At 35.5% G+C, this 12,595-nt stretch overlaps 1 protein-coding gene across 2 annotated transcripts; it reads left to right on the top strand.

The window, feature by feature from the left end:
• Positions 1 to 8,760, top strand: LOC102597422 (PTI1-like tyrosine-protein kinase 3). Of its 2 annotated transcripts, none has more exons than XM_006349818.2 (8): positions 1 to 204; positions 2,117 to 2,294; positions 4,170 to 4,423; positions 4,528 to 4,654; positions 4,745 to 5,018; positions 7,458 to 7,590; positions 7,729 to 7,812; positions 8,309 to 8,760. In XM_006349818.2, the coding sequence occupies exons 2-8, from the start codon at positions 2,201 to 2,203 to the stop codon at positions 8,429 to 8,431; spliced, it is 1,089 nt and encodes a 362-aa protein (XP_006349880.1). In that variant the 5' UTR covers positions 1 to 204; positions 2,117 to 2,200; the 3' UTR covers positions 8,432 to 8,760. The 2 variants fall into 2 exon arrangements, with proteins under 2 accessions (XP_006349880.1, XP_006349879.1); XM_006349817.2 differs by lacking the exon at positions 1 to 204 and adding an exon at positions 477 to 562.
• Positions 8,761 to 12,595: the final 3,835 nt, after the last annotated feature.

Below are 12,595 nucleotides of genomic sequence, written 5' to 3'. Positions count from 1 at the left end.
TATTTTCCTCTTCGGCCCCCTCCTTCAATTTCTCAAAGTTTAACAATACAAACAAAGCAAATCCACCCCTACCTTTTTCCTCTCTGTGTCGTTTGTTCTCGCTGTCTTTGCTTACCTGTTCTTCACTTTATATTTTTTCTTGATTTAGCATAATCAAGAAGCTACAGAAGAACAAGAAGAACAAGAAAAGATTTATTTTTTCAGGTAAAAAAATTAAGGAAAAACAGACAAACAACCCCTTGAATTGCGGTTGATTTCTATGGCTGTAGTTTATCGGAATTAGTTGTTTAGCCTCTGAGGCGTAACCCCTTTTGAGTTTTCAGGGTTTCATTTGTTTTTGAGGGATCAATTTTGAATTTTGACCCATTTTCAATTTCTTTCTCTCCTTTTCAACTTTTGCCATATACTTTATTTGGACCCTCTGGATCTAACTAACCCTTGTCTGGAAATTTCAAAAAGAATCTTTCTTTGTGTTGTTTTGTTTATTTGGGTTTGTGAATTGTAGCTGTAGTTGATTAATTTGATGGCTATGGATGGCAATTATCACAGGCAAGGGCTAGTGGTAAGATTAGATGTTCCCCTTTTTGGGTTTCTTGGATATATGTTTTCTGTAAAAGAGGAGGTATTTTGTATCGGTATCAAGGCGTAGTTGGATTGATTGATGTCTAGCTATGTGTGAGTTTTTTGCTTTGAAATGGGGATTGTGGAAGTTTGGTTTGTTGGAAATGGAATTAATTGTAGAATTCTATGTTTAGTGCTTTGTTTACATGATGGTTTTGTCTTTGTTGTGTTCCCTTTTTGCCAAATGAGGAGGAATGTACCATTTTAAGGGCTTTTATAGAAGGAAATGAAATTGGAGTCTTGCATCGATGGGTTGTATTAGTTATTCCCCTTTTGGTGTTTCTTGCACATTTATTTTCTGCAAAAGAGGAGTTATTTTGTATTGGGATTGAGGCGTAGTTTGATTGATTGATTCTAGCTATATGTGAGTTTGCAATGAAATGTGGATTGTGGAAGTTAGGTTTGTTGGAAATGGAATTAATTGTAGAATTCTATTTTTAGTTCTTTGATACAGGACGGTTTTGTCTTTATTTTGTTCCCTTTTTTCCAAATGAGGAAGCATTGAATTGTGATGTATTTATGTAGTCTTGCATTGATAGCTTGTATTAGATTTTCTCTTTTTGGGTTTCTTGGACATATATTTTCCTATTTAGTCGAGTTTCGTGCTACGAAAGAGGATTTATTTTGTATTTGGATCGAAGCTTAGTTGATTGATTGATTGATCTCTGGCTTCGTGTGAGTTTGCTTTGAAATATGGATTGTGGAAGTTTGGTTTGTTGGAAATGGAATTAATTGTCGAATTCTATTTTTAGTGCTTTGATTCCATGACAGTTTTGTCTAGTTCTTTTTAAAAAATTTGTTCCTTTTTGCCCAATGATGAGGAATGTACCATTTTAAGGCTTGTATAGAAGGAAATGAAATTGGAAGCATTAAAATGTGATGTATTTTTGTAGTCTTGCATCAATAGGTTGGTATTAATTTCTGTATCTTTCGATATCAGTTTCATATTTTATTTGCCGGGAAAAGTAATAATTCTATTTGTCTGCTCCTACCTTCCTTTTTCTCCTCTTCATTTTAAAATGCAAGTTATGTTTAAATAGTAGCTTTTACTTGAGATATTTTTTGTTGGCAAGCCTGGACATTTTTCCCTTTTCCATAAAGATTAAGGTTAGACATCTTACATAAAGAATGATATATCTATAGCCTTGAAATGGAGCTCTTCTTTCCTTATTTCTGTTGAGACTGATTTTTGGGTTTGGAATCGCGGCAGTAATGCACTCTTAATTTTATTTTATTTTCAAAAAAGAGAAAACTCTGTGGTAATGCACTCTTAAAGACATGCACAGCTTGTGTTTCATTTGTCAAATACATTTTCTTCATTTACATTTCAACTATTGCAAGTACCTTTGTAAATCATCCTCCGAACAAGGAGAGAGTGGTATGTCATTTTCAATTTATTTATATTTTAAATGAAGTGGTTGTAGGTGTTGTGGTTTGCATGATATAATGAAGTTTGTTCATTTTGAATCATTCTTACATTTGACTTACTGCACAGGCACATGCTCCTCCTCCTGGTTACTTTTCACGCTTGGAGAACAGAAGGGCTGAAGACGATCTTTATTTGAGAAAGAGAGTAAGGATGAGAAGGTGGCTGTGTTGTACCTGTCAAGTAGAGGAGTCCTACCCATCACATGAAACCGAGCACCTTAAACACCCTGCAAGTCATGCTGATGGTACACTATTTCAAATTTATGCTAAAGCTTTACTTAGTGAAAACCAAATTGTTTCTCTCCTTGTTGTTGCCTTGAGATGAGTCTTTGAATCATCGATGCCAATTTTTTAGCCGATTGAAAGTGATAATTTGTCGTTGCATCCCCATCACATACTAGAGTACAAATTTATGATGCTTTGAGGTTAAATAGTTATCTAAGATGTCATTCTGTGAGCAAAGCCTTTAATGTCTTAAAAATCTAAATTTACTGGGTTTTTCTGGGTGATACCTGTTTGGGCTCTCTCTTTAGTCTTTATAGTGTACATGTCTTATAACTCTTTTGTCAGGCATCATCTGCTGCTTGTTGACCAACAGGGTACTTCTATAGATAAATCCCAGTTCTGCTAAGGTGACTGTAATTGACAACTTTAAGCCATAGACCTCTGTGTACAGTTTGGAAAATAGGTATTCTGGGAAATTGTGGGACCAAGTTTTATGGAACTTGGTAAGCCTACACGACAAGAGAATGATTTTACTGAGATCCTATGTCTGGATGCATCCTAAGCTTGCTACCTTATAGGTGACTCTAATTTTATATGCATTCAATTTGAGAGTGTTTCCAAAGTTACCAGTTTCAAAAATAAAATAAAATTGAGAGAGTTTCCAAGATATTCAAAACCACAGTATTCAGAAGCTTTGTCCCATGCGAGCAGTACGAAATCCGGAAACTAGACTGGCTAAATGAAGATTTTGCTGAAATTAAGATCTACTCGAAATTCTAATGAAACAGGATTGTAGGAATCACAGAAGATTCTGGTTAAAGATAATCCCGATGTCTCCTCGCAAGATAAAAAATTAGATATCCTGCTGTTAATGCAGAACAACTTCAGGATTTTACTAACTCATTAGCTTTGGCTTAGATAGTTTGTATAGTTAGCCAGAGATTTTTTTGTAAGCTCAAATGCCATATCTTGTAAATTTTGCATCTTCCTGATGCTGCTATTAATACCACTTATCTTATCAAAAAAATAAAAAAAATTAGATCAGATCCGCGTTGATCCAACTCTTGTAATTTCTCCATAGAAGCCTTGTTTATTTTTTTTCTTGATAGTCTAATCGTGGCATAAGGAAGATTTGCTTGTGAATAATTTATACTGGATATCAGTGATGGGCCTTTTGATTTGCTTTTGTTAATTCTAGCCTCCTAGGAGGTTTTCATCGCTTTCCTAAAAGATTTGACTTTAAAAAAATCTGAAAGACCAAATGTCAACTTCAAATATGAAATTTATTCTCTTCAGCAAAAATAAATAAATATGAAATTTGATTCTCTGTGCTCATCTATTTTGGGATCTGTTGGTTATAAAATACTTTCTTGATAAACTTTGAAAGAGCATCAAACAATTCCCTTGTGCTTGTTGGCTCAGGAAATATTGTATCGAAAGTATATACAACCTTACAGGGAACATCCCCCAGTTGTTCTATTTAAACTTTCTAGTTTATGAGTGTCACAGAGTCCCAGATGAACTAGTTATTATGAGAAGTAAAGAGAAAAGCTCAATGGTACTGATAGAAAAAATGTTTCAATGAATATTCCTAACTCTTTTCTACATAACTGACTAGATGTTTTTTCTTTTCACTTTTAACCTTTTGCAATGAACTATGAGATATTCATTTAGACCAATCAAAAATTATAGAAGTATGGCATATTTTCCTTCGATTGACTATATTATGTGCATGCCACATTTAATCTATATATCTGGATCATTTTAGGATAATAATATTTATGTCATGTTTGACAGTGCTTACTTTCTAGTGCTTCTTAGACAAGTCTTAGTTATCCAATGGACGAGGTGGTCTTTTATTTTTATTTTTAAATTTTCTGTGTGTTTGGTACCAGGATATCAGAAAGGGTCAAGAGTATCAGATCCTATCAGGGCTGAAGCGGATAAAGCAGTACCAACTATAGAGGTCCCTGCGTTGTCTTTTGATGAACTGAAACAGGAAACTGACAATTTTGGATCGAAAGCATTAATTGGTGAAGGATCTTATGGGAGAGTATACTATGCTAATCTAAGCAATGGCAAGGCTGTTGCTGTGAAAAAGCTTGATGTTTCATCCGAGCCTGAGACTAATGTTGACTTCTTGAATCAGGTAAGTGCCTTTTCTTATATGGTTCTTTTTGGCTGCTCCGTGTATTGCTGTGATAATTGATTACTTGTAATATTCTCTGATATATGTTTCTGTTTCATCTTAAGGTTGCTAGAGTTTCAAGATTGAAGCATGACAATCTTGTTGAGTTGCTTGGTTACTGTGTTGAAGGAAACATTCGTGTATTAGCTTATGAGTTTGCAACGATGGGGTCCTTGCATGATATTTTGCACGGTATGAAAAAAAATGTATGTAGTTGAATGAGAGAGAAATTATTAGCTTGATATATAATCTATTATTTCTGTACTGTGTATGTGCTTACAGGAAGGAAAGGAGTACAAGGGGCACAGCCTGGCCCAACACTTGAGTGGGTGCAGCGGGTAAGAATTGCTGTTGATGCTGCTAGGGGTCTCGAGTATTTGCATGAGAAAGTCCAACCTTCAGTAATACACAGGGATATCAGATCAAGCAATGTCCTCCTCTTTGAAGACTACAAAGCAAAGATTGCAGATTTTAACCTGTCAAATCAGGCTCCTGACATGGCTGCTCGCCTTCATTCTACTCGAGTTTTAGGAACATTTGGCTATCATGCACCAGAGTATGGTCTCCTGCCTTTTTCTTCTTTGACTAAGCTTTGTTTTCTTCAATTTGTACTCTGTTTCTCCTCAAATGTTTTATACATGGTTGTGTATTTTTGGTGTTATTCTGAACTCTTTACCTTTTGAGTTCTTGGCGCTAGATTAACTTCCTTTTTGGTGTGATACATTTTGAACTAGGAATAGAATCCAAGTGTAGAAGTGGGGGGGGGGGGGGGGGGGGGGGGAGAATCTACTAGGAATGGGTGAATGAATGTTGGTGATACATTATGTAAATAACTATATAGTAACACTGAGTTATTGTTACTATTTTAAAAAGAATATAGTAACTAAGTTTTCTGATGCTTCTAACTGTGGTTTTATATATGTAGTTCTGTAGGACAACTTACAAGACTAAAAAAAAGTATATTTATATGTAAGGGAGACCCTTATGTAAAGCATGTTTGCTGGAAATTATTGATGAGATTGAGTGCCAGCTTTCTAGAATAAGGGTCTGATGAGACGAAGAATCAGATAGTAAAAGAAGGTTTTAGCCACCGAAACAATAGATGTAGTTGCTATTGATGCATATACTACACCTCAAAGTGTATAGTGTATGCATCAGATTTACAGGGTTTCTCCACTTTATGTGACCTAAGAATCCATTGGGGCTAAGCAAGGATTTATAATTAATTAAGGTGCTTCCTCCCTTCTGGGATAAAAAGCTAAATACAGCTCAAAAGGCCAAAAGCTACTTTGGAATTAAGTTTTTGACTATTAAATGTAAGGCTGAGAGATTCTTGGAAATTTGAAAAGCCCATCTTTGCTATTACATTGTTTTCCCCTATTCATCAGGGATGTTGTATTTGACAACTTCCAAGATATAATTTGCCACTAAAGGTAGCTTGTTATGGGGAAGGAGCTTGGTTTGTTTAGGCAATATCTTTAGTTATTTGATCTGTTTGGATGGCAAAAGCAACTACTTAGTAAATTGGGTATTGCTTATACTTTTCTGGGATTGCTATTAACCATTACAGTATTTGAGGTGGAATGGTGGGATCTCTTGTTATAAAATGTACAATGGTTATTCTTGATGTTCCTTAACATGCTACTTTTGTTCATGGCTATAGAATATGTAAGTACCAGTTTTCTACTCAAGGTTGTGTTCTCGCAAATGACTAAATGTCGAAGTTTTTGAGTGAAGGTAGTTTTGTTCTCTATGAGTGTTTCTAGATGATGATTAATTATGTATTTAAGCTCTTTTTACAAAATGAATGAATGTTGGTGATACATTATGTAAATAACTATATAGTAACACTGAGTTATTGTTACTATTTTAAAAAGAATATAGTAACTAAGTTTTCTGATGCTTCTAACTGTGGTTTTATATATGTAGTTCTGTAGGACAACTTACAAGACTAAAAAAAAGTATATTTATATGTAAGGGAGACCCTTATGTAAAGCATGTTTGCTGGAAATTATTGATGAGATTGAGTGCCAGCTTTCTAGAATAAGGGTCTGATGAGACGAAGAATCAGATAGTAAAAGAAGGTTTTAGCCACCGAAACAATAGATGTAGTTGCTATTGATGCATATACTACACCTCAAAGTGTATAGTGTATGCATCAGATTTACAGGGTTTCTCCACTTTATGTGACCTAAGAATCCATTGGGGCTAAGCAAGGATTTATAATTAATTAAGGTGCTTCCTCCCTTCTGGGATAAAAAGCTAAATACAGCTCAAAAGGCCAAAAGCTACTTTGGAATTAAGTTTTTGACTATTAAATGTAAGGCTGAGAGATTCTTGGAAATTTGAAAAGCCCATCTTTGCTATTACATTGTTTTCCCCTATTCATCAGGGATGTTGTATTTGACAACTTCCAAGATATAATTTGCCACTAAAGGTAGCTTGTTATGGGGAAGGAGCTTGGTTTGTTTAGGCAATATCTTTAGTTATTTGATCTGTTTGGATGGCAAAAGCAACTACTTAGTAAATTGGGTATTGCTTATACTTTTCTGGGATTGCTATTAACCATTACAGTATTTGAGGTGGAATGGTGGGATCTCTTGTTATAAAATGTACAATGGTTATTCTTGATGTTCCTTAACATGCTACTTTTGTTCATGGCTATAGAATATGTAAGTACCAGTTTTCTACTCAAGGTTGTGTTCTCGCAAATGACTAAATGTCGAAGTTTTTGAGTGAAGGTAGTTTTGTTCTCTATGAGTGTTTCTAGATGATGATTAATTATGTATTTAAGCTCTTTTTACAAAATGGGATGGCAAAGTTGTGAGATATTCAATTACTGGAGTAGTATTCTTATCCAATTGTGCCATTTTCTGTTTAACCCGTTGGCATCTCTGTCACCTGCTTTAGTCCTTTATTCTTGTAAAAGATGCCTTAAGAAGTAGTTTTGTTTCAGGAGAGTTATCTAACCCAAGTATCCTAAAAATTATTACAGATACGCTATGACTGGACAACTGACACAGAAGAGTGACGTGTATAGCTTTGGAGTGGTCTTGCTTGAACTTTTGACTGGAAGAAAGCCTGTAGATCATACAATGCCTCGAGGACAGCAGAGCCTGGTTACTTGGGTGAGCACTGCTTCCTGCTCGATTTACCAGAAATGTTCTTTTTAAATATTTTTTCCCTTATGTGCTCTTCTCTTCCATTTGGTCTGTAATATGTTTAGATTCTATTTCCTGATGTATAATTACTTCTTTAAATTGTAGGCTACCCCGAGACTGAGTGAAGATAAAGTGCAGCAATGTGTTGATCCAAAGCTGAAAGGATGTCCTCCGAAAGCAGTGGCTAAGGTTTCTTCTTCTCCCCTTGTCGTCCTATATCTGCTTTGTCTCTCTTCCTCTCCCCGTCAGACGCAATACAACAAACAATGTTTTAATCCCAAGCAAGTTTTGGTTAAGTTATATATATTCTCACTGGTTATGTCACTCTATTTGAACTCATCTCAGACTAATATTATACAATATGAACATTGTAAGTGCTCGAAGTTTTTTATTTTCTACTGGTATTAAATCCTGATATGACTAAAAGACTCCTAGAAATCATTGGACATAAATTAAACATACTAATGTGACTAAAACTCAATCCCAGTTAATTGATATCACTTATATAGATCTCTTTCTTCCAGTGTGCCTTATTTTTCGCTAGGTTTGCGTCTATTCTAATATTTAGGTGGCCCTTAAAGACAACTTAGTTCCATGTGATTATGTCTCCTTAGTTTCCTTTTTAACACCTTCACTCACTAGCAACTAATTTCGGGTTGGTGATTCTTTTTTCTCTTAAATTTAGATGGCAGCCGTGGCAGCACTGTGCGTGCAATATGAAGCTGAATTCCGTCCAAATATGAGTATCGTTGTCAAAGCTCTCCAACCACTTCTGAGGGCTCCTGCTGCACCTGCTCCAGAAATATAGGGAGCCTTATGTCGCTCGCTTGTTTTGGAATTCCTACTGCTAATTTGCGACTGTTTTGGTATATCATACCAGTATTTCATTTGTAACATGATTTCAAAAACAAAACAAAAAAAACAAGACTTCAGAGTTTTTGCTTGTTGAAACTGGTGTGTAGGATTTGATTGATTGATTGCTTAACTTACATGGTGAGATTGTTGAGAAGATTTCCCTGAGAACTGAGGGGTGTCCATATTTTGTTTTTCCTAAAAGAACACCTGGGGTATGTTATGTCAATTTGTGTATTATATTTGTACTTAATGGTGTTGTATTATATTTATGGATTTATACTATACACAAAATGTTGGTACACCAATTACCTCAAGGAGAGTTTTGAATCCTTACAAATACTCGCTGGAGTAGTGTTCCTTGTCGGTGCTCAATCGAGCCTCTGATTAAAGGTGGAAGGATATATTCAATATCTCCCCTTCCTAGACAAAACCAACCTTCTTCGTCGTGTTGTCTACTTTTATTAGAGATGGAAATAGATGGATTTTGGCATTTTGTCTTGATGTTGTCGGATCAATTCCCACTCATTCTTTAATGGAATAGGGGATGAGATACATGCAATTAATCTAGTTTATCTAAGACACTAAACTTCTTTTTCCATGCAGGGGATGTCACTAAATTAATCCAGTTTATCTAAGACACTACATGAATTAGTTCAACTAATCTAATGTCCACTATCAGAGGAAAACACTATCCACTTATGTTGGATGGTATTGGATTAAATTCACCTGACCATGTGAAGATTCTCCAACTCATTACGGAGGTTCTCATAAAGTTTTTTGAGAAAAAAATTTGGGTTCTCCGGGCGCCAGATTCATGGGTTAATACACACGAAAAATTGGAGAATTTGGGCGATTCCTAAAAAATGACTTGTAAATGCAAAAATAGGCATTAAAAAAATGGTGTGAGTATACGTGAAAATTCTCCAACTCATTACGGAGGTCCTAATAAAGTCTTTTGAGAAAAAAAATTTGGGTGCTCCGGAAGCCAGATCTATGGGCTAATAAAAAAAAATCGGGGAATTTGGGCGATTCTTAAAAAAAGGCTTGTAAATGTGGAAATGAACGTTAAAAAAATAGTGTAAGTATACGTGAATGTTCCCCAACTCATTATGGAGGTCCTCATAAAGTTTTTTGAGAAAAAAACTTTGGGTGCTCTGGGCGCCAGATCAATTGGTTAATACACACGAAAAATTGAAGAATTTGGGGGATTCCTAAAAAAAGGCTTGTAAATGTAGAAATGGACGTTAAAAAAATGGTGTGAGTATACGTGAAGATTCCCCAACTTATTACGGAGGTCCTCATAAAGTTTTTGAAAAAAAAATTGGGTGCTCCGACGCCAGATCCATGGGCTAGTAAACACGAAAAATTGGGGAATTTGGGTCATTCTTAAAAAAAGGATTGTAAATGCGAAAATGGGCGTTAGAAAAATAGTGTGAGTATACGTGAAGGTTCCCCAACTCATTATGAAGTTCCTCGTAAAGTTTTTTGAGAAAAAAAATTTGGGTGCTCCGAGCGCTAGATCCATGAGCTAATACACACGAAAAATTGGGGAATTTGGGCGATTTTTTAAAGAGGACTTGTAAATGCGGAATGGATGTTAAAAAAATAGGGTGAGTATACGTGAAAGTTCCCCTACTCATAAAGGAGGTCCTCATAAAAAATTTTGAGAATTTTTTTTTGGGTACTCCGGGCGCCAAATCCATGGGCTAATACACACAAAAAATTGGGGATTTCGGGTAATTCTTAAAAAAGGGCTTGTAAATACGTAAATGGGAGTTAAAAATGGTGTGAGTATACGTGAAGGTTCCCCAATTCATTACGAAGGTCCTTATAAAGTTTTTTGAGAAAAAAACTTTGGTGATTCGGGCGCCAGATTCTTAAAAAGGCTAGTAAATGCGGAAATTGGCGTTAAAAAATGGTATGAGTATACGTGAAGGTTCCGCAACTCATTACGGAGTTCCTCATAAAGTTTTTTGAGAAATTTTTTTCGGGTGCTTTGGGCACCAGTCCATGGGATTAACACACGAAAAATTAGGGAATTTAGGCGATTCTTAAAAAAAGGCTTGTAAATGCGGAAAATGACGTTAAAATAATGGTGTGAGTATACGTGAAGGTTCCCCAACTGATTACAAAGGTCCTCATAAAGTTTTTTGAGAAAATTTATTTGGGTGCTTCGGGCGCCAGATCCATGGGTTAATAATACTCACGAAAAATTGGTGAATTTAAGCGATTCTTAAAATAAGCTTGTAAATGCGGAAATGAACGTTAAAAATGATCTGAGTATACGTGAAGGTTCCACAACTCATTACTGAGGTCTTCAAAAAAAAATTGAGAAATTTTTTTAAGGTGCTTCGTGTGCCAGATTCATGGGCTAATACATACGAAAAATTGGGAAATTTGGGTGATTCCTAAAAAAAGGCTTGTAAATGCGGAAATGGGCGTTAAATAATGGTGTGAGTATACGTGAAGGTTCCCCAACTCATTACGGAACTCCTCATAAAGGTTTTTGAGAAAAAAAATTGGGTGCATCGGGAGCCAGATCCATGGCTATTACACACGAAAAATCAGGAATTTTGTGTGATTCTTTAAAAAGGCTTTTAAATGCGGAAATATGTGTTAAGAATGGTGTAAGTATACGTGAATGTTCACAAACTCATTACAGAGGTCCTCCTATAGTTTTTTTAGAAAAAAATTTGTTGGGTACTCCGGGCGCCAGATCAATGGGTTACACACAATAAATTGGAAATTTGGGCGATTCTTAAAATAGGGCTAGTAAATGCAGAAATGAGTGTTAAAAATAGTGTGACTATACGTGAAGATTTCCCAACTCATTACAGGGGTCCTCATAAAGTTTTTTGAGAATTTTTTTTGGGTGCTTTGGCCACTAGATCTACGGGCTAATACACACGAAAAATAAGAGAATTTAGGCGATTCTTAAAAAAAGACTTGTAAATATGGAAAATGACGTTAAAAATGGTGTGAGTATACGTGAAGGTTACCCAACTCATTACAGAGGTCCTTATAAAGTTTTTTGAGAAAAAAATTTATGATGCTCGGGGTGCCAAATCCATGGGCTAATACACATGAAAAATCAGGATAATTTGGTCGATTATTTAAAAATTGCTTGTAAATGCGGAATTGGCATTAAAAAAATGATGTAAGTATACATGAAGGGTCCCCACCACATTAAGGAGGTTCTAATAAACTATTTTGAGAAAAAAAAATTGGATGCTCTGGGCGCCAGATCCATGCCCTTATACAAACGAAAAATCAGGAAATTTGGGCGATTCTTAAAAAATGGCTTGTAAATGCGGAAATCGGCGTTTAAAAAAAGTGTGAGTATACGTTAAGGCTCCCTAACTCATTACGGAGGTCCTCATAAAGTTTTTTGAGAAAAAAATTTTGGATGCTCCGGGCGCAAGATCAATGTGCTAATACTCACAAAAATCGGGGAATTTGGGAAATCCTTCAAAAAAGGCTTGTAAATGTAGAAATGAATGTTAAAAAATGGTGTGAGTATACGTGAAGATTTCCCAACTCATTACGGAGGTCTTCATAAAGTTTTTTGAGAAAAAAAAAATTTGGGTGCTCCGGGCGCCATTTCCATGGGGTAATACACGAAAAATTAGGGAATTCAGGCGATTTTTAAAAAGGATTGTAAATGCGGAAATGGGCGTTAAAAATGGTATAAGTATATGTTAAGGTTCCCCAACTTATTACGGAGGTCCTCATAAAGCTTTTTGAAAAAAATTGAGTGCTTCGGGAGCCAGATCTATGGGTTAATATACACGAAAAAATTAAAAATTTGGGTGATTTTTTAAAAAAGGCTTGTAAATGTATAAATAGGCGTTAAAAAAATTGTGTGAGTATACGTGAAGGTTTCCCAAATGATTACACAGATCCTCATTAAGTTTTCTGAGAAAAAAAATTTGGGTGCTCCGAGCGCCAGATCCATAGTCTATACACATTAAAATCAGGGAATTTAGGCGATTCTTAAAAATATACTTGTAAATGCAGAAAAGGGCGTTAAAAAATTGGTGTGTGTACACGTTAAGGTTCCCTAACTCATTACAGAGGTCTTGAGAAAGTTTTATGAGAAATATTTTTTGGGTGCTTC

Source organism: Solanum tuberosum, unplaced genomic scaffold (assembly GCF_000226075.1).
Source record: "Solanum tuberosum cultivar DM 1-3 516 R44 unplaced genomic scaffold, SolTub_3.0 scf00114, whole genome shotgun sequence".
Taxonomy (NCBI): Eukaryota; Viridiplantae; Streptophyta; class Magnoliopsida; order Solanales; family Solanaceae; genus Solanum; species Solanum tuberosum.
The sequence above is the reverse complement of the archived record's forward strand: the minus strand, read 5'-3'. Positions and strand labels throughout refer to the sequence as shown.